Here is a 21,284-nt window from a genome sequence, read left to right on the forward strand (position 1 = left end):
TTTCTCAACATTTTCTTAAATACAGATTTTACTATTATCCGTTAGTTTCGTGTCACCCTGTATACTTTTGACTAAGGTAAGTTTGGTTAAGTGGTAACATTGTTTAGCCATAAATATATCTACAACCCATTAGTTAAGGTACACCCTGGATATATGTAATGTAGGAAAACACAGTGTTCATTTAAAATGAAAACATTATAAAAATTGTTGTTTATATACTTAACTGGAAAAATTTGATTTGGTTATGAAAAAATAGTAACATAAAATTTTTCATCTTTAACATTAAAAATAGTTATTATGATCAATCAAAACGTGGAATATATGCTAAAAATTTTCCAGTATAATAAATAGTTCCCACAATTAGTTCCAACAAGAATCACGGGGCACATTTAAAGATATTTTAACAGGTGATATTTAACGTGATTGTCAAAACAAATTCTTTGGTCAGATTATTTGATCAGGAGGCACAACGTAAAATTAAACAGAAAACGTGATTTAATAATACTGTGATTAATAAGCAATATTTTTTATAAAATAAACAGCTTTCCCATAAAAATTGTTCCAAATAATTTCTCTCAATTTTTAATCGTAAAAAAATACATATAGGGTGTTTTTAAAATAGGGGTCAACATTTGGGAATAGTCCAACAATAAAGAAAATCTAAATAATTTTTTCTTGAATTAAATACAGCCTCCCAAATTTAAATTTCATTTTTTTTTTCATATTTCTGTAAACTTTGGTTCAATTGTGTTTAATTTAGTATGTATAATCTTTAAACTACAATTGAATCTAATAAACTTCTTTCATAATGATACCCTAACGTATAGTCTAGAGGTCTTATCTTTTTCACACCCTTTTTTCTACAACATCAATAATTTTTTAAAAGTATTAAGCTTTTCTTATTTTTTTAACAATAGGTTAATTTTGATTACACGACCATTTTTGAGATATTTCTGTTTGAATGTTTGAAAAAAGTCAATTTTTTCCATTCATATTTCTTAATATAAACTAAACCATTGTCTCCTTAAAACTTACTTTTGAAAGACCCCTATATATTTCAAATTCAATTATTAGAAATAAACAAAAAGACAATAATAGTCCCACTTTTTAAACAGTAGCTTTTTAGAATTAATTAAGTATAAAATATACCACTTTATATATAAAATGTAAAAGTTCAAAATAGTAAAACATCCTTGATATGTCTAGATTCTTTATTAGTTTGTTAAATCATATGTTATAAACACTTTTCATAACTTAAAAAAATCTTTGTTTTTATTAAAATTAAAATTAATTGGTCATTAATTTACGTTGATAGCTAAATTAAATAAATGTGTGTACCAAAGCTAACTTCTGAACTTAATGCAGTCTTAACAAATTAAATCACGGACGCTCAGGGTTAATTTGCTTGACGCAAATTAACGGAAACAATATATTTTACAAATGTGCTGTGAATATACGACGATTAATTAATTAAACTTTTAACAAATCTTGTCCACTTCCCTGTTCGAAATCATAAATTAAAAACTTGACATATTCGGCTTGTCGATCCATACCTATATCAAGTCATCAACAACAGGTTGTAAAAAATATAATTTGTTTATTCATTAAACAAAAACTAATAAAATAGTGGAATCAAAACAGACTGAGACTATATAATGTGACACCGCAATTCGTAAGGACAGTAGTTTGGACGGATTTAGCAAAAATACTTGGTGCAGCTGGACAGCATCCTCACGATGTATTTGTTTTATTTTGTTTGTTTTGTTGCTGTGTCATTGGCGTCAACTGCCAGTGTTTTACGTAAGTAAAATATTAATTTTTTATTTTATTTCTTAATTATTATAATTAAATCATTTAAAAATAGTAAAATTCCTTCTATTTTAAAATTATTAAATATATTTGTAGATTTTATATTAAAAAAAATAATTTATATACATACGTATATTATTAAATTTACCAATAATTTTATCAATAAAATCAATATGCATTATAAATTTGTATAAAATTATTAAATTAAATTTTGAATTATTTAATAATTTGTTATTGTAAATATTTATTTGAGAAAAAATATTTTATTTAATTTATTATTTAATATTAATAATATTATATTACCAAAAAATGTTCTTTTAATATTATTTATTTATAACAATTTTAAAAAATATAATTAATTTATACACGTATCTTATTAAATTTACCAACTAAATTAATATGTATTATTTATTAAATTATTAAATTGTTCTATCTATATAATATAATTCAAATTATATAAAATCATATATATTAATGCAATTTTACAAGAAAATATTTTATAGATATTCTTTTTGGTACTTATTTATGTCAGTATAAAAGAATAATTCAAATCAAATCAAATATTTGTATTATTTTAAAATTATTAAATAAATTTACAGACTATATTTCTAAAAAGTGATTTAAAAACGTACGTATATTATTAAATTTATAAATAAATTTAACAACAAAATTAATATGCATTGTAAATATGTAATATGTATTATGAATATTAAATTATTAAAGTAAATTTTATATTATTTAAGGATACATAATAGTAATATATTTGCTTAAAAATATATATTTTAAATATTTTTTTAGTATTTATTATATTATGTTATGTATCCAAATTAAAGGATTATATAATTTCATTATTTAATATAATTAGTATTAAATAAATATGTTGAAAATTTTAGAAATTTTGATTTTACAACATAGAGTAATTTATAACTTCTTATTTTGTTATTGCAGCTAAGGACTTCCCAGTATGTGGCAGAAAAGGTGACAAAAGCAAAATCGACCAGTGTATGCTGGAGACAACTGAAAAAATTAAATCTATACTCATACCTGGAATAAGAAAATTAAATTTTCCTCCCCTCAATCCTTTGGTAATACCGGAAATTAACCTGGAACAGGGATCTGATTCTGCCACTTATAAAGCGTCCGTTAAGAATGTAGCAGTTTTTGGACTTGAAAACTACAAATTTCAAAAACTAGAGTAAGTTCAGTAAACCACTTTGTAAAAGTAATTATGAAACGTTGATTCCTGTTTCAGTTTCAACTTTGAACAACACAAAACTGCTGCTGTCGTGGACATACCCGGGATCTATATTGAGGGACTTTATGTCATCAGTGGTAAAATCTTGTCCGCACCCATTGAAGGAGAAGGGCTGTGCAAATTTAACATCAGTAAGTTCAAATTACCCACTTTTAGCACGTTTACTGATTATTAATTGTAGGCCACGTTAAGGCTGTATTAGATGTCAATTCGAAAGTGGAAAAAGTAGATGGTGTCGAATATCTTAAGCATTACCAATACGATTTGAAACTGGATATTGGTCCAGTTACTAGTCACAGCATTGAGGGGCTTTTTAAAGACAACGAAGTATTATGTAAGTGTAAATATTTTTGTTAAATTGTATGTTTTTAATTATGCCATATTTTTTAGCTAAGGCAGTTAAAGACACACTTCAAAACAACATCAACGACTTGGTGCAAACAATGAAGCCGGCAGTTGAGCAAGTAATAACAGATTTGTTTAAAAGTGTATACTTTAAGAAATTGGATACGATACCCTATGATATTCTGTTTCCTCCAAGAGAAAACTAAGCTGTAAATTTATATTGTTAATAAATATGTTATTATTATTATTATTGGTTCTTTATTACTTAAATACTCAAAATTAACATTGATTAAGAATATTCAAAATATATTTTTATCACGAAAAATATAAGACGCAAATCTTAGTATTTTGGATGTTTGTTTAACAACCTGTATTGGAAACTTGATTAAACTGGAACTATTTTATAATGAAATATGCATTAATTTTTTCTAATTAATTTATTTTGTTTTATATTGATAAATATTGTTTTTTAATAAATGGCTTCTACTAAATGTAAGTTAAATTTTAGTAAAATACAATTTTATAAATTTTAGTACATATTTTTAATTATTAAAATTTATAAAAATATATAAAATATCAGGTCACATTATAATTTTATTAAGAAATAAAATACTAATTTAGTATTTCAATAAAAACGTATTTATTACTTACTAATTATGTGCAAAATATGTAAATGAAACTGCAAAACCCATTTAATTAATTAACAATTTAAATTTTTAAAAAGATTGTTTTAGTGGAACTAATTCTTAATTATAATTTATTTTTAACCTATTATTTTGTTTCTATTCTTACTTTAATATTATTTCGACAAAAAAGGCAAAACAGATGTTAAAAGGGTAACTTAATATGATATTCTTATTACATACTCTGTAATAAAATGGAATGACAGCTTTAAAAATAAAAAAAAGATACTAAAATTATTTATTATTTAATTATAAAACAATTTACATATAATAACTAATTATCGATTATATTTACTTGAATATGCACTTACAAGATGTGACTAGGTTAATTCAATGTCATAAAATGGGAGTAATATAAACAAACACGTTTTCGCAAAACAGTTTATTCGTGCACTTAAAAATGGCCGTGTTACTTGACAGTATCGTCCTGATCCTTCTTATCGGACAAAGTTATTGTGTTAAGGATTTACGTGAGTAACTTGTGTATTTTTGACAAAATTTGCAGATTTCTAATACTTGTTTTAATCTTCAAAAAATATTCAGTGGAGTGGTGGTATAATTTTATTGTTGTTTAAGTAAATTGTGTGTAAACATCGACTTAATTAATGCAAAATCTATAATAATATATTTTTTAATTAAAATTTACATAATGTACTTCAATTTTTGATCATAGTAAATTTATTCATCACTTGTTACAATTAAGTTTATTCCCTCAATTAAAACAGAGATTAGTCTTTTAATTTATTTATGAATTAGGTATTATTTATGTCAAGTTCTGAAAGTAAGTGTGTCAAATGCAAGGTTTACTGCCTTTTTTACACCGTGCCATCTTGTGCACATATATTGATGCATTTATACCAAGGATAACTGTGTGTTACTTGTGGCATTTTAAATTGCTTTTTATTTATTACTGCAAGTACTCTACTTTTACTCAATATTTATTTTTATTGCAGCTAGTTACTTTCCAAAATGCAACAGCGACCTATCAAGACAACAAATGGAGGAATGCCTAATAAAAGCTACAGAAACAGTTCGTCCTTTTCTGCAAAAAGGTGTTCCTGAATTGGGAATTCCTTCAATATCACCGCTCATCATACCGCAAATTTCATTGGAACAAGGGACAGACACCACAAACTACCAAGCCTATGCCAAAAATGTTTCCTTGTACGGGTTGGATGGTTATAAATTTATTAGAAACGAGTAAGTAAATTATGACTTAAGGTTTTATAGTTTTGGTTAATTAAATTTGTAGTTTTGACATCGAAAACTTAACATTCCATTGTGAGGTAAAAATACCTCATCTTTATCTGAAAGGTACTTACGTAATAAATGGAAAGTTCTTGAATGTACCCATCAAAGGAGAAGGAATATTTTTCTCCAACATAAGTATGGTGTGTTCTATTTAAGTCCTTTAAAATAATTGTTGTTGAAATTTTGCTAGCCAACTCCGATGGGACACTAGATATACAAAGTAAATTGGTGACAAAGAAGGGGGAGCATCACATGGAAATTGAAAATATGGAAACAAGGATAAAAGTTGGAGAAATAACCGATTATGGATTGGATGGTTTATTTAATGACAACGAAGTGCTTGGTATTTTTCAAGACCTTATCAATATCTAGTGCTTAAATTATTTTTTTAGCTAAAGCAACGCAGGCTGCCCTAAAGGAGAATTTAAACTTGTTGTGGAAGAGATGAAGCCTGCTGTGGAGCAACTTATGACCAACCTATTTAGAGATGTGATCCTGAAGTCTATTAATAGGGTTCCATTTGAAAAATTATACCCATTATCAACTTAATACATTTTTATTTATATTTTTGTTGTTTTATTATTAATTAATGTTATGAAAACAGTTCATTAAAGGAGTACTTATCGAACACTCCAGAAATTAATGACAAAACTACGTTTTTAATAATTTCATTTAGCACTGGATGCAGTTCCTCAATTATACTTTCGATGTTTTCGTTTACTACTTCGTTGGTTCTGTCAGTCAGTTCCTTGTTGTTTTTGAACAAGTCCACGAATTCGAACTTCGGTTTGCCAATATCTAAATCCATGTCTAAGTCGTTAAATTTAATATATTCTTGTCCATTTTTTTTAATCCTCGTTCCATTTAGTACAAATGTTCCTTCAATATTTGCTAAAATCATAAAATGAATATTTACTTCGTCTGAATAACAAGACTAAAATATTTTGTATACTCACTGAAGTTACCGTCTGAAGGCCCCTCCCCCACAATGTTAAGTCCCAAAACTTTCCCACTAAAATGGTAGGTGGAGTTGATGCGCATCCTAGGAAATTTCAGTTTCAATTCCACATGATTCGAAGGCAAATTTACCTTCAAAAACGGCATCAGGAACTCATCGGCGTAGTAGATTTTGATGTCGGTGAATCGGCCTTTAAAATCTCCGGGATTTTGTATGGTCGCCTCCTGGATTTCCAAAGGATTGAACGAAGGCAACCGGAGCTCCGGAACTCCATTCAGGAGTCTCGTCTGGACCACTTCCACATTTTGTTGGATGCACTTTCCTATGTTTTCATCGTCGGCTCTGCATTTGTTTATCCAAGAAGCTGATTTGTAAACAAGCGTAGTAACAAAAAAAATTGTTTAGTGTTACAAAATATTTTATGCAAAGTGGGAGATGTTTACGTCAATTAAACAATTAATGTCTATACTTACGCAATTCTTTAGACGACGTAATTTGCACAACGACAAAAATCACATTCAGCAAAATATTTACTATTTGATTGCTTTTCATTTTTAATGCACTTGTTCGTCGATGAAATCAAACACGTAACTAATCATCGTTTATTAGAAATTGCTTTTTCATTGATCATAATTGATTTGTGTGTTTAGTTAACGGATATGTAGGTTTTTAAACAAAATCATCACAATCTGCTTATTGTATCTTCACATAAATATTTTGGAAGTATAAATATATAACTTCGTTTCCTCGAAAATTATTTTAAAATACAACTTGGTTTATTAACATTTTTAAAAATATTATTATATATTATTAATTGCATGTTTATCCGACAAATTAACAATTTATTGCACATTTATTTCTAAGAAATATAAAATAATAAAATTTTTCCATTAATGAAACCAGTTTTATGCTCTCAACATTGCCCACATTTTTAAATATCACTAGAAAATTGTGATTTGCATATTGAGAGGAATATAAATTTTAATCATTCCGAATTACCTATGACTAATACTCATTACTTCTATGTATAGATAACATTTTCTAATGAAGAGGTAAATAAAAAAGCTACAAATGTCAATCATTAAAAAATTTATTCTTCATTAACAGACCCATGTAAACGCAAATAAATATATCATCATAATCCCTAAAACGATGGATTATTCTGGCAAAAGCTGATCCAATGGATATTTGTGGAAAATTTTGTTGGCGAATTTCTTGAAAAGTGTCGCAATGGTGTCTTCTAGAACAGGTTTTATTTCATTTGCAACGTGGTTCCAATTGTCATTCAAAAACAGGTTCATGGCTTCCCCTAAAAACAAGGAACAGTAAACAATTGCCGTGACAACTTAAATTAATCAATACCTAATTCTTGGTCACCGTTAAACAAGTTGTTCAATTGAATTTCGGCTTTGCCAATATTGAAATCGACGGTGAAGTCTTTGATGTTGAAGTAGGTTTCTTCGCCTTTCTTCACTCTTTCTCCTTGCATCAAGACTGTCGCGTCAATGTCGGCTGAAATGTTCAATTAAATTATTACGTAATTTAATGCGATTTGAGCAACTCACTGTAATTTCCTGTGGTTGTTCCAGTTCCTTGGATTGGCATCATCAAAATTCTACCTTCCATCGTGTAGTTGCTGTTGATTTCGAGTCGTGGCAGCCAAATCTTGATCTTCATCTTGTTCTTGTCCACATCAATTCTAAACAAAAATCGGGTCAAATAATTTTCAAACTTACCGTAAGGTGATCATCGACTTACTTGACAAACTTGATCACAAACTTGGAGGGTCCGTAGACTTTGATGTCCTTGTAGTTGGACTGAAGGGCAACGGATCCCGTTCCTTGATCGATGGAGACTTCGGGGATCCATAGTGGTTCACAACTGGGAATGTCAAACTCCGGAATACCCTTCGCCAAAAGAGGCCTCAGCTGCTCCACCGACTGTTTGATGCAGTCTTTCAAATTCGGATCCGAACGGTGACATACTTTCATAAACGTGGCTGAAATTTACCAAAAAATTTAATAAGTAGGTCCCGTTAGTGACATGATGAACTTACGCAGTTTCGGTTTTGCCTCAACTAAATTTAGGAACACACACACCAAGGTAATTAAAAGTAACTTATGAATACCCATCCTTAGACCTAAGCTTAAACTATACTAAACTAAAGTAATTCGAAAAACTGCAGTACTTATAATTTATTGCTGAGTTATTTATTATTGTTTTATCATTTAGCTGTAGTCATCAGTTTTCATTTACTTGGTTTTATTTATTGTTGGCCTATTTATTCTTCTATATTTTTTTGATTATAAGGTTGAATCGTATGAAATAGTAAAAATTATAAGTAGAAATCATAATATATTACTTTCAAAAAGTTCATCATCAGTTTCTATTTACTGTGCATCATACTTGTTTTCATTTACTTGGTTTTATTTATTGTTGGCCTATTTATTCTTCTATATTTTTTGATTATAAGATTGAATCGAATAAAATAGTAAAAATTATAAGTAGAAATCATAATATATTACTTTCATAGAGTTCATCACCAGTTTCTATTTACTGTGCATCATACTTGTTTTCATTTACTTGGTTTTATTTATTGTTGGCCTATTTATTCTTCTATATTTTTTTTATTATAAGATTGAATCATATGAAATAGTAAAAATTATAAGTAGAAATCATAATATATTACTTTCATAAAGTTCATCATCAGTTTCTATTTACTGTGCATCATACTTGTTTTCATTTATTCGGTTTTATTTATTGTTGGCCTATTTATTCTTCTATATTTTTTTATTATAAGGCTGAATCGAATAAAATAGTAAAAATTATAAGTAGAAATCATAATATATTACTTTCAAAAAGTTCATCATCAGTTTCTATTTAATGTGCATCATACTTGTTTTCATTTACTTGGTTTATTTATTGTTGACCTATTTATTCTTCTATATTTTTTATTATAAGGCTGAATCGAATAAAATAGTAAAAATTATAAGTAGAAATCATGATATATTACTTTCAAAAAGTTCATCATCAGTTCCTATTTGCTGTGCATCATACTTGTTTTTATTTACTTGGTTTTATTTATTGTTGGCCTATTTATTCTTCTATATTTTTTATTATAAGGCTGAATAGAATAAAATAGTAAAAATTATAAGTAGAAATCATAATATATTACTTTCAAAAAGTTCATCATCAGTTTCTATTTACTGTGCATCATACTTGTTTTCATTTACTTGGTTTTATTTATTGTTGGCCTATTTATTCTTCTATATTTTTTTGATTAGAAGTTTGAATCGTACGAAATAGTAAAAATTATAAGTATAAATCATAATATATTACTTTCAAAAAGTTCATCATCAGTTTCTATTTACTGTGCATCATACTTGTTTTCATTTATTCGGTTTTATTTATTGTTGGCCTATTTATTCTTCTATATTTTTTATTATAAGGTTGAATCGAATGAAATAGTAAAAATTATAAGTAGAAATCATAATATATTACTTTCAAAAAGTTCATCATCAGTTTCTATTTACTGTGTATCATACTTGTTTTCATTTACTTGGTTTTATTTATTGTTGGCCTATTTATTCTTCTATATTTATTGATTATAAGATTGAATCGAATAAAATAGTACAAATTATAAGTAAAAATCATAATATATTACTTTCATAAAGTTCATCATCAGTTTCTATTTACTGTGCATCATACTTGTTTTCATTTACTTGGTTTTATTTATTGTTGATCTATTTATTCTTCTATATTTTTTTGATTATAAGGTTGAATCGAATAAATTAGTACAAATTATAAGCAGAAATCATTATATATTACTTTCATAAAGTTCATCTGTTACTTCACTCGTTACCATCGTCAGTCTTGATTACTTTATGAGGAGAAAGTGCTAATGATAAAACAAATTTTCGTGTTACTAAAATAAAAAGGCATATTTTGTAATAAGGCATTAAATTCTTTGGTTTTATGTGCAGTTTGCAAATTCTTTTGTATTTATTATGTATTTAGAAAGTACACACATAGTTAATACATTAAAATTAAACTTTGTTGTTGAATAATACCAGTTTTTGCCAATTGCAGTAAACACAAAGTAGTACTAAATGATTTTTATATATTATTTTTTTAAATACAATTGTTTTCCAATTATTACATCTTATTAATAATATTTTAATTATTATAAAAATAAATAATTTTGTAAAATTTATTTTTTGAGAAAAGAAAGAAATAAAAAATATAAATAGATTTTGAACTAAATAAATAAAATATTTAATCAGTGGTCATGATAAAAAATTATTTTTTTGGGATCAATCATGAAACTTTTTCTAATTATTCTGTACTCAAATAACCTCACACTGACACAATAATACTTTTTTTACTTTAATTACCTTTTAAAATACTTTGTTTCAGTAACAAGAAAATATAAAATGAAATATACAAAGTAAAGTTTACTTTTTGGCTGTCCGACTTGTTCTGAGACGATTCAATATATTAACCGTAATAACAATGTTATGATAGCAGAGAAATGAAAAATTAACCAGAACTTTCACCAGGCCAAGATTTCAGCAACAATCGACCGAAAATACCGCCAACACAAATCCCACAATCGCTTGTGCTCCTTCCCAACCTCTACTCACTTTTGTGCGGTTAGGGGAAGAAACGAAATTTGAATTTATTTTTATTTTGCATTACTAATTCAGATGAATTCGCGCGAGAACGTTGCACCTCGGTGAGACAAGACAGAAGAAAAAAAATGCAACATATTCGAATTATCGTTTGTTTCGTTTTTGTGGCAATTTATCAAGATGTAAATGGATATAAAGTTCGGGATGCCCCACTTTTAACATACAGACGTAAGTTTTTATTTATTTTTTTATACCTTCAATGATTAATTTTATTTAAAAAATATGTAAATAATTTAAATACGTATAAATAGAAATTTAAAGTGTGTTCATTTTAATTGAATAAAAAAGGTAAACCTTTAAATAATAAATCAATATTTTTAAATAATATTTTTATTTCGTTATTATAATTATAGGTAAGTTTAATCCATTCATTAACAACATATAAAAATATATATAAAAATTAATACTATAATAATTCTTTGAAAGTTTTCTGGTTATGTAAAAAATTTCCTTAAATCTTAATTATTTAAATTCCTATATGTATCCATTTTTTTATATACTAGATCTACATATTTGGAAATATTTTATTATTTTATGTATTCGTCAATTAATATGTAAAAAAGTTGATTATGTCCACTCAGAATATTCATTATTAAGCAATAATTCATCGAATTTCCATTATAGATGCATATAATCATCATAAATAACACCCTCGACTGCACAAATAATCCAATATTAACAAAGCAACTCGGAATATTTATGATTATCCGAATTATGTAAGAATTAATTGTGATTTGAGAAGAAACGATACGCGAAATGTGTCAGTGTGCTAGAAAAAGGAAAGTACAACAAAAATGCTAAAAGTTATTCAACATTATCTAACTAGTGGACGATTGCGCAACGTGAAATTGCATTGCCCGCGATGTTTGTTTTGGTAACGAAATATGTGTCGAACGTTGTTACTGCATGGAAACATTTCGCTCATAACCCGATCCTGTTCGCTTAAGTGGAGGCGACTTGTTCTTCTTCAATGAAGCAACAACGGTTGCACATTTTGAGTACTGCACGCCGACGATTTCTACTTTTTATGAACCTTTCCCTTTCAACATCAATTGATTAAATTAATATCAATGGAGTTGTGACCAATTTCTAATTTATTTTGTTGAAACTGGAATAATTAGGCAGATTTTTACAATTTTTGTCAATTTATTTTAGCCCCGTGGCTGAAAGCCTGCAGAAGGAGCGACCCTGAAATAAGTTCCTGTGTCAACGAACTCTTCGGGAATATGTTTCCGTATTTAGCCGTTGGTGAGTTGATGATTCCTACTTTTAATAACACGAATCTAATTGGTTTTTTGACGTTTTAGGTATTCCTGAAATTAAGGTAGACCAATTCGAGCCACTTCCTTTGGACAGAGTGTCAATCAGTAAAGGATCCGGAGCTATAACTCTAGCAGGAAGTCTTTATGACATGATTGTGGTTGGACCGTCCAATTCCACGCCAACCTACAGCGAGTAACGTCTTATATAATCATGCAAAAAGCATTTATATGTTTTATCGAATTATTTTAGTTTTAATGAGGAGAAAAAGTATTGGAACTTCGGACTCAACCTTCCATTATTAGACATAAAATCTCAGTACAACCTAAAAGGAAACATTTTGGTGTTACCCCTGTTGGGCCATGGCGATTGCGAAATTAAACTCTCAGAAATTAAAACGAAAGTTACGACAGACTTTAAATTCGTAACTAAAGAGAACCGGGAAGTTTTAGAATTAATCGACATGACAGTCAAATTTAAAGTGGGTCGTATGAGAGTCAACTTCCAAAATTTGTTTAATGGAAACAAAATTCTTGGTAAACGAAGTAAATAAATTAATAAAAACAATAATTATGACAAAATTTTAATTTTTAGGACAAACTGTCAACAACTTCATTAACCAAAACGCCGTGGAAATTATAGATGAACTGGAAGAATCCATTGGTGAAAGTTTGGCAAAAATCTTCAAAGATCTAATGAACAACATTTTCACTAAAATTCCCACAGACTTGTGGTTATTGTCTGACAAAGAATATGAAAAATATTTAGAAGAACAGAATTCGAATAACAAGACTGAAGCTGTAACAGCTGCAAATAAATGATAACTGACATAACATCAGTTATAATATTTATTTTGTTGAGCACATGACAAATTAGTTTTTATGTTTTTGATAAAAAATTTGTGTTATTAGTAACTAAGAAGTTTGTTTATAAATAAATATCAAATTATTTACAGCGTTTTATTTTATTTTGTCTAGTTTAAGAAACAATTTTTAAATTAAAATTAGATAAAAATATTTAAAATTAATAACGGCAAACATTTTTAATATGATTCAAATATACTTTTAATTTTTTTCAACAATGTAACAATTTTACAATATTTATTCAGTGTAATCTGGGTTGCCTATGTAGGAGGATTGTTTTATCTGATATTCAAATTTTGAATATTCACATTTTCATTATTAATTTATATATTATTTTCCATCAAAAATATATAAAAACAAATATTTTTTTATAATAAATGTAATGTATATGAAAACAAAAATAGTTTTGTAAAAAACAAAAATTAAACATATTCAATTAATTATACATAAATAACGTATATAAACATTAAAGAAACTATGAGTATTAAGTAATCGGATTACAGAAATTGAAAATTAATTCTCTTCAAATGTATTTTCTAACAATGCATCTTGCGCATTATTTGAAGACTTGAAGTCATGATAAATTATCCACTGATTTGTAACAATTTATATAAAACTATTACATATAGGGTTATAGAAGCTGAAAATTAATCTAATTTAACGGTTTCACTTAATCGAACTTTAATTATCTAGCTTTTTTTGCAATTATATCATAGTCATTGAGAAAATATTGTACAATGAATTTTCATTATGTAAAGCACAATGTATTATTTGTTTTATAGTATTATTACATTGAATTTAGCAGGATGTGCGTACTTCTACAAATATAATATTGTAGATATGTTTAACGGGAATATAATTATATAATCTTATTTCAAAATTTAGGCCAAAAGTTGTTTAACATATTTTATCTTGTTTAAGGTATTTCAAATTAGGTAATTCCATACCTACAATAACAAAACGAAGGAATGTATTTGACAAAACATAATATTTTGTAACACTATTTCAGTAAAAAAATTATTTCCTATTTTTTATAAACTTAGTATTCTTAATAAATATGTATATTAGTTGGTAAATATAATTTATAAAATTTAAATCGCCTTGAAACTATTTGTTGGTTATTTGAGTACAAGACAGTAATTTTCAATGAGTGAATGAATATTTCATAACTATAAAAGATTTAAATAAATACGCAGTATTTAAGTGGTGTAATTGAGGAAATCAATTAGTGTCAATGCAAAAAAAATCATTAGAAATTAATTTATAAAGAATTAATACTTATTTGAATGTCCTTTATTAATGTAAGTAACATAATATTTTTTGACTGGTACTAAAGTAATAAAAAAATTAACTAATATTTGAAAATTTATATTTCTTTAAATTTTAAGTTCTTCAAAGAACATTGTTAAGATACTAATTTACAAAAAACATATATCATAATTTGTATCATAATTGATATATATTGTTAATAATAATAATTAGATTTTGATTTTTTTTTTTTCATAATAAAAAATTATATTTTTCAATGAAGACTACGTAAATCTATCTATCTAATTTTTCATAATTTTCTATAGTTACTTAATTAATAATAATAATACTTATGTGAATTATTTAATTCAAATATAAATCTTTCTAAAAATAATATTTACTGTTAATCCATTATATTTAATATAGTGTTAATTAGTAAAGTTTAAATATGTAGATATAAATTTTTGTTCATAATAAAAATACCATTTTTAGAAAAAAAAAACAAATTCACATAATTTTTCAGCCCCACACAAAAATATTTTTAATTTTTACAGAATTGTAACAAAGATACTTATTGTTAAATTACAAATTAAAAAAATAGTAAACATTGTATTTATTTTATTTATTATATTATCATATAGTTAAATTATCTCAGTTAAAGAACGAAATTTATTTTTATTGCCAAAGTGCCCATTGCCCATTTGAACACAATTCTATATTTCCTTCAACCATCTTATAAGAACATAAAATCTTTTATGGAATGTTATTGAATGTTAATGTTAAATCAAAAAAATAATAACTTTTATATTTTTTAAGATTTAAAAATATCTGTAAAATTTGGATTTTTGTTCACAATAAAAAAAATATATTTTTGCTTGAAAAACCACAAAAATCTACTATTTCACATAATTTTCTAGTCCCACTTATTTAAGGCTTGTCTAACCACATCTTTTTTTAAATGAAGAATACTTAATTTTTATAATATTTGTGAAAAGATTTAATATTATTTAAAAAAAATCAGTATTCATTTTATGTGACATTTTAAAGATATTTTTACTAGTATCTGAATTATGACACCACAAAACATACATTATTTTAGCCATTGTGTCTCCGCTTAATGACAACAAATTTCAAAATTGTCTAGAACATGTGACTCATTCAATGTTCAAGATCTGAACGAATCCCCCCAAACAAATAAACGAAATGTCCTGCGTGCGTACGAAACGTGCCCCTTCTCCCCATCCTAGCCCCCCATATAAACCAAAAGTAACATGCTTTCTCTGTATTTCACACAAGATTATACGCAACAAGTAAAAACCAATTGGACTTTTATGTTTGGCAGCTTCCTTGAACGATACTTGACGACGAAGCAGTGCAGAAGAAATACCTTTGTGATAAACACCCGTGACATTTAGTTGTAAAAATGGAGAAATTTTTTATTGTGGCATTTTGTTTGATGAAAATTGTGTTGGCGGAAGAGACCCCAAAGAACACCACCAAAATTTTTGAAACACGTGAGTAATTTTACCAATTTTCTTCTAAAATCAAGAATATTATCATAAATTATTTCACCAGTAAATAATAAGTTAAATATAGTGTTACGTTTAAATTAAATAATCTGGTAGTTTTTCTAAATTCCGCAAAGAGGAAACCAATTTCATAAGTCGAATTCCTGTCTCCAAAGCATCAATTACGTAACCCAGAAGAGAAGACCGAAGACTGTTTCGATCTTAGACAATCGTCTGTGTTTAATTTACTTAATAAAATGGAAAACGCACATTTCTGTTACAAAATACGAAAGCTACGCGTCTAACCTACTAATTGATTTACATAAGCAACAAAGGTAACCTTCTCTGGGTCAATGTCAGCATTATTAGTTGGACCGAAGAAAGTGAATTCAGGCAATTTCTTTTTTAACGGATGCGTGTAAATAGTGCATTAGCCTTGTAAAAAACTTCCGCAAAATTGGATATTTTTTATCTTTAAATCTGTGCAGTGAAGAGGAAATGATGATTAGAAGATTTACTCATCTCCTCACAAAATTTTAATTTCTTAAAAAAAATATGACCTATTTAATTTTGATAAACTTTTGTAAAATTATTAAGGTTGTTGTTGCAAAATTTTGCAGTGGATTCGTCATTCAAGTAATTAAATTACATAAGCATTGTACGGACATTACCAAACAGCTTTGGATGTTTATTAAATGTAATAATGCACCACGTTTCGTTATTTAATCTAATTGCATGAGCTCAAAATGTTTAAATGTAACTTGCTATCGAAACTACTTTAGCTTGTGGGCATGTAACGGCCTCAATGACATAACGGATTGGTTAAGTAATTTCCGTGGATTTTTTACGAGGTGCTTATTGCGCTGAAAACTTGCAAATATTTTTTGGTTAAATTTATGTCTTCTGTACAACGAAATTTAATGTCTATTTCTAGATTATATTAAAATTAATGTCCAATAAAGATGATTGCGTTACCAACATTATAATGCGAAGAAAGTTGTTTCGCAAAGGATCAGTTTTTGTGTATCAACTTTAAAAAATACTCTTACGAAATATAAAAAATATTTAAACTATTGCCATTTCCCGTTTTTATTTAATATGTTTTTTAATTTAATTTATTTCTAAACTGCCCTATCCTAAATCAATCTAATTTAGACTAATGCAATCTGGCCTAACCTAACTCAATCTCATCTAACCTAACTTAAACCTATTAACCCTAAATAAAGATAAATTTATATACGGAAAAAGTATGTTCTTCATTTTAAACTAGAGAAAAATGAAAAATGAGAAATTAATTTAAATTTCTTTTTATTACTTACTAATTATTAATATTAAACCTAAACCAACCTAACTTAACCTTTTAAGCGTAAATAAAGACAAATTTATGTACAGAAAAAATATAGTATTTTGTTCATTTTAACCTAAAAATGAGACACATTAATTTAAAATCCTTATTATCGCTTACAAATCTAACTTAACCCTATAATTAAAGATCCCTATAATAAAGATATAGTATTTTTCTTTTTATTTCTTTAATTATCACGTACCAATTATTAACATTAAACTTAAACTAACCTAGTTAAGCTTAATGTAATCTGACTTAACCTAACCCAATTTCAACTAATCTAACTTAACTCATTTATTATTATACTTATTATTAAAATAACAAAAACAAATGGATTAATTGCCTCTAAAGTCCCAAAAAAATACTTCAAATCTAATCTAACCTAACTTAACCCTATTAAATTTATGTACAGAAAAAATGTAGTATTTTCTCCTTCATTTTAACCTAAAAAATGAAACATATTAATTTAAAATCTGTATTAATTTTTTATTTATCACCTACTAACTATTAATACCGAACTTAAAGTAACCTAACTAAGCCTAATGTAATCTGACGTAACTTAACCCAATTTCATCTAACCTAACTTAGTAAAATATAGTATTTTGTTCCGTATTTTAACCTAAAAATGAGACATTAATTTAAAATTCTTAGTAATATTTTAATTATTATTTCCTTATTATTAGTATTAATAAAATAACTAAATCTAATTGATTAATTGCCTTTAAATTTAAGTCCTAAAGGAATACTTCAAAGCTCACCTAACCTAACTTTACCTTATTAACTCTAACTAAAGGCAAATTTATATATAGAAAAAATGTAGTATTTTGTTGTTCATTTTAACTTAAAAATGAGACATTAATTAAATTCATTATTTTTTTAATTATCACTTTCTAGTTATTAATATTAAACCTAAACTAACCTAAAAAGCCTAATGTAATCTGACGTAACCTAACCCAATTTCAGCGAATCTAACTTTTGTTCTATATTTTAATCTAAAATTGAGACGATTTAAAATGGTTATTAATTATTTAATTATTATTTACTAATTAATATTAATAAAATAACAACTAATTTAAATTTAAACCGCAACGGAATACCTCCAAGATAACCTGACCCCTTAAGAGATTTTATCTTCAATAAAGTTAAGTCATATTTTCGTAAATATGGCTAAGAAAACATTTCATCTACAAGCTGCGTAATACTTTCACTATCATTCCTCGTACCGACTGCCACATTATATAACTCTTCTTAACTAGTTCTTGTAAAGAAGTTTATACACACTGACCTACTTTTGAGAAACTCGTATTGTTTATTTGACGGCTTGAATTGTTTTTGACAATTATGATTATGATTCTCTGTGGTAATTCTGCCTCATTATAAATAATTGTATTAAAAATTGGTGCATTTTTGTTTAATGATGCTTTTAGAATTTTAATACAATGAATCGCGTTTTACGCATTTCCTATTTTGTAAACATACCCATGTATTAAAAATTAATTACGTTGTTTCGCAATTTTTCCACATGTTGCAACAAGTGCATCAAACAATATCTGATCGGATGCAACAACCGCATTAAAATGCAATTTGCTGATTTAGGTTGGGAGATGAAAGTTAATTAGTTTCACAAAAATGTCTGTTTACTTAAACTTACATAATCCCATTGTAAACGGCTTAATTACAAAAAATCCTTTGCTTTATTCAATATAAATATAAATTTATACGTAAACTGTAATAACAATTCAGTGGTTGCGGTAGCCTTCTAATTTAACGCAAGATAATGCATTTTATTGCGACACATTTGCTTCTTCCTGCATACAAATGGTAACTAACATGAAATGCAGCCTTCAAGACTACATATTTCACATTTTTTTCAGCTGAATACATTTTACCATGCAACAAAACAGACCCGAACATAAACAAGTGTTTGGTCGGGACGTTCAACCACCTTAGGCCATACTTAATAAACGGACTGAAGGACATTGATGTGCCCAGCATAGATCCATTCAAAATTGAGAGGATCGTCATGGAAAATGGTCAAGGAGCTTTTAGAGTACGGGCCTCTTTCAACAATGTCACAGCCACCGGTGCCAGTAACTACAGTGTAAATACTATTAAGTAAGGGCCTTGTTTTGTTTATTTTTGTTGCTTAAAAATTCAAGAACTTACTTACTACCAAAATGGCGGACAAATATTTACTGAAGAATCAATGAATTTTAAACTCATAGGCGCAAATTTTAAGTGCATGTAAATATCAAGTTATGCAACTAGAGAAATTGTCAATTTATATAACATTTTGCATACAATGCCTCACCTGGAGCCATTTGGTATTTAAATTTTAATGTGTTTCATCTCGTGCTTGCTCAGAGTTAAGAAATTCTACATTTTTTTTTTATTTACACACAATTAACAATTAAGAAGGTAATAATGTTCTTTAATGTTTCAGAGCTGATGTAGATAACTATGTGTTAGACTTAGGAATCAAACTTCCAAGAATTGAGATCAGAGGAAAGTATGAAGTAAGCGGAAACGTGTTGCTGTTCCCAGTTAGATCAAAGGGTGATTTCTGGGCAATATTTTGTAAGTACACATGTTTGTAACAAACAGCAAAAACTAACTGTGTCTCTTTATAAGTGGATGTGGATGCTGCTGCAAGGATTTTCGGCAAAGAAGTCAAAATCGACAACGTCAGGTACATGAGGATTGAAAAAATGTTGGTTGACTTCCGTCTGACTAAAAGCAGATTCAGAATCAGAGACATAATCAATCACGGCAACGTTATAGGTAATATATCACAACTAATATCTTCCAAGTCTTCATATAAAATGAACAAATATGATTTAGGTGAAGCAATGAATCAGTTCTTGAACAACAATTCGGAAGAAATCATTAAAGAAATGAAACCGGCGGCCACAACGGCAATAGCCAAACATTTCAAGGGATTCCTGAACAGCGCCTTCCTGAAGATACCGCTGCAAATCTGGTTGCTAGGTGCTTAGGCGCTGAAGCACATATAGCTAGTTTATACTGCCAAAACTAAAGGAAGGCAACTTGTGATCTTCAGATTTCACTGAGAAAATTGAAATTTGAATTTTATAAACGGGTCAATCACAATTTGATTCAATATCTATATTTCCAATCAATAATTAATGACAAAATGATTGTGTTCTATAAGATAAATAAGTTGTCAAAGCATTCCTTTCTAATTATGACGTGAATGTGATCTCTACAAAAATATAGGAAATTGCCATTAGCATTGAAAAATTATTTATTCGGTTTTAAAGGTTTTATTGATCCGTTTATTTAATTTATTATTATATGCACTGTCTTCATATTTTTGTACAAACCTGTATTTAAATGTTGTAATATTTAGTTTTAATAAATATTTAATTAATTTTTAAATTTGTCTTTTATTTTCATGCACGATTCTGATTAATTTTATTGTTGGACAGTTTTACGCCACAAAGTGTTAATGAGGCGAGACTTATTAAATTTGTTTTATTTTACTGACCTCTTGATAAATCGCATACAAATATGTAGTTTTGGTGATATTACTTCTCTTAATTTACATCAAAATACATTTGAGACTACAAGTGTTCAATTACGATAAAAAATGTTTTTAGAAAGCTTTTTTTTAAACTGCCATCATCTTGTTATTTCTATGAATCTTGATGTAATAAATTAAATTTGTTTACACTAAGTGAAAATGTGATTTATTTATTTTTGATTATAGCATTTATTCTTGTTTACTCATTCTTCCAAAATTTTTTATTATTATTAAATCCCATCATAATATCAGATTAATTTAGGTCGTTGACACTCTTTTACCAAAAAAAGTGTCCACCATTACACTATAGCACTTAGTAAATCAATATATTGACAGGATTGTTTATATAACTAGGTTAATTTTAAAATAACAGCGATTTTTGGGGTCGAACAAGCGTGACCCGTTGATAGCTCGAAATGTAAATATTGAATTTTATCGTAAAGTATGTTCGGTCTAATTATCAAATTTTAACACGCATTTTAAAATTTTGTGTAAATAAAATAAGTAATTAACGATGCAGATGA

General features: G+C 27.1%; 5 protein-coding genes across 5 annotated transcripts; 3 read left to right on the forward strand and 2 right to left on the reverse strand.

Moving 5' to 3' along the window:
* The first annotated feature begins 1,643 nt into the window (after positions 1–1,643).
* Positions 1,644–3,661, forward strand: LOC109595996 (uncharacterized). The gene is made up of 5 exons (XM_020011446.2): positions 1,644–1,800; positions 2,758–3,004; positions 3,062–3,195; positions 3,246–3,398; positions 3,455–3,661. The coding sequence occupies exons 1-5, from the start codon at positions 1,737–1,739 to the stop codon at positions 3,613–3,615; spliced, it is 759 nt and encodes a 252-aa protein (XP_019867005.1). The 5' UTR covers positions 1,644–1,736; the 3' UTR covers positions 3,616–3,661.
* Positions 3,662–4,383: 722 nt separating this feature from the next.
* Positions 4,384–13,206, forward strand: LOC109595980 (uncharacterized). The gene is made up of 9 exons (XM_049966412.1): positions 4,384–4,562; positions 5,046–5,292; positions 5,345–5,478; positions 5,534–5,686; positions 11,008–11,160; positions 12,148–12,240; positions 12,300–12,447; positions 12,505–12,788; positions 12,847–13,206. The coding sequence occupies exons 1-9, from the start codon at positions 4,493–4,495 to the stop codon at positions 13,071–13,073; spliced, it is 1,509 nt and encodes a 502-aa protein (XP_049822369.1). The 5' UTR covers positions 4,384–4,492; the 3' UTR covers positions 13,074–13,206.
* On the reverse strand, positions 5,887–6,943 carry LOC109596004 (uncharacterized). Its single transcript, XM_020011455.2, has 3 exons — positions 6,775–6,943; positions 6,300–6,665; positions 5,887–6,234 (listed from the first exon to the last, which is right to left on the reverse strand). The coding sequence occupies exons 1-3, from the start codon at positions 6,851–6,853 to the stop codon at positions 5,936–5,938; spliced, it is 744 nt and encodes a 247-aa protein (XP_019867014.2). The 5' UTR covers positions 6,854–6,943; the 3' UTR covers positions 5,887–5,935.
* Positions 7,376–8,485, reverse strand: LOC109595998 (protein takeout). Its single transcript, XM_020011449.2, has 5 exons — positions 8,358–8,485; positions 8,060–8,300; positions 7,867–8,000; positions 7,664–7,813; positions 7,376–7,610 (listed from the first exon to the last, which is right to left on the reverse strand). Exons 1-5 carry the CDS (start codon positions 8,431–8,433, stop codon positions 7,459–7,461), a joined length of 753 nt encoding a protein of 250 aa, XP_019867008.1. The 5' UTR covers positions 8,434–8,485; the 3' UTR covers positions 7,376–7,458.
* A 2,473-nt stretch (positions 13,207–15,679) lies between the features above and the next one.
* Positions 15,680–20,615, forward strand: LOC109595995 (circadian clock-controlled protein daywake). The gene is made up of 5 exons (XM_020011445.2): positions 15,680–15,877; positions 19,091–19,331; positions 19,660–19,793; positions 19,848–19,997; positions 20,058–20,615. Exons 1-5 carry the CDS (start codon positions 15,787–15,789, stop codon positions 20,210–20,212), a joined length of 771 nt encoding a protein of 256 aa, XP_019867004.1. The 5' UTR covers positions 15,680–15,786; the 3' UTR covers positions 20,213–20,615.
* Positions 20,616–21,284: the final 669 nt, after the last annotated feature.

Source organism: Aethina tumida, chromosome 4 (genome assembly GCF_024364675.1).
Source record: "Aethina tumida isolate Nest 87 chromosome 4, icAetTumi1.1, whole genome shotgun sequence".
NCBI classification, from domain to species: domain Eukaryota; kingdom Metazoa; phylum Arthropoda; class Insecta; order Coleoptera; family Nitidulidae; genus Aethina; species Aethina tumida.

What these genes read in the sequence shown, in the direction of transcription:
- LOC109595996 (XM_020011446.2), top strand. Translation starts at nt 1,737, where the DNA reads ATGTATTTGTTTTATTTTGTTTGTTTTGTTGCTGTGTCATTGGCGTCA. An exon ending in GTCAACTGCCAGTGTTTTAC is followed by an intron (nt 1,801 to 2,757) that starts GTAAGTAAAATA and finishes TTGTTATTGCAG; the next exon opens with CTAAGGACTTCCCAGTATGT. An exon ending in TAAAGACAACGAAGTATTAT is followed by an intron (nt 3,399 to 3,454) that starts GTAAGTGTAAAT and finishes CATATTTTTTAG; the next exon opens with CTAAGGCAGTTAAAGACACA.
- LOC109595980 (XM_049966412.1), top strand. Translation starts at nt 4,493, where the DNA reads ATGGCCGTGTTACTTGACAGTATCGTCCTGATCCTTCTTATCGGACAA. An exon ending in AATATTTTTCTCCAACATAA is followed by an intron (nt 5,479 to 5,533) that starts GTATGGTGTGTT and finishes AAATTTTGCTAG; the next exon opens with CCAACTCCGATGGGACACTA. An exon ending in GTTTCCGTATTTAGCCGTTG is followed by an intron (nt 12,241 to 12,299) that starts GTGAGTTGATGA and finishes TTGACGTTTTAG; the next exon opens with GTATTCCTGAAATTAAGGTA.
- LOC109596004 (XM_020011455.2), bottom strand. Translation starts at nt 6,853, where the DNA reads ATGAAAAGCAATCAAATAGTAAATATTTTGCTGAATGTGATTTTTGTC. An exon ending in TACGTCGTCTAAAGAATTGC is followed by an intron (nt 6,666 to 6,774) that starts GTAAGTATAGAC and finishes TTTACAAATCAG; the next exon opens with CTTCTTGGATAAACAAATGC. An exon ending in GCCTTCAGACGGTAACTTCA is followed by an intron (nt 6,235 to 6,299) that starts GTGAGTATACAA and finishes TTATGATTTTAG; the next exon opens with CAAATATTGAAGGAACATTT.
- LOC109595998 (XM_020011449.2), bottom strand. Translation starts at nt 8,433, where the DNA reads ATGGGTATTCATAAGTTACTTTTAATTACCTTGGTGTGTGTGTTCCTA. An exon ending in TGAGGCAAAACCGAAACTGC is followed by an intron (nt 8,301 to 8,357) that starts GTAAGTTCATCA and finishes GGTAAATTTCAG; the next exon opens with CCACGTTTATGAAAGTATGT. An exon ending in TAACGGTGACCAAGAATTAG is followed by an intron (nt 7,611 to 7,663) that starts GTATTGATTAAT and finishes CCTTGTTTTTAG; the next exon opens with GGGAAGCCATGAACCTGTTT.
- LOC109595995 (XM_020011445.2), top strand. Translation starts at nt 15,787, where the DNA reads ATGGAGAAATTTTTTATTGTGGCATTTTGTTTGATGAAAATTGTGTTG. An exon ending in CACCAAAATTTTTGAAACAC is followed by an intron (nt 15,878 to 19,090) that starts GTGAGTAATTTT and finishes CATTTTTTTCAG; the next exon opens with CTGAATACATTTTACCATGC. An exon ending in TGATTTCTGGGCAATATTTT is followed by an intron (nt 19,794 to 19,847) that starts GTAAGTACACAT and finishes TCTCTTTATAAG; the next exon opens with TGGATGTGGATGCTGCTGCA.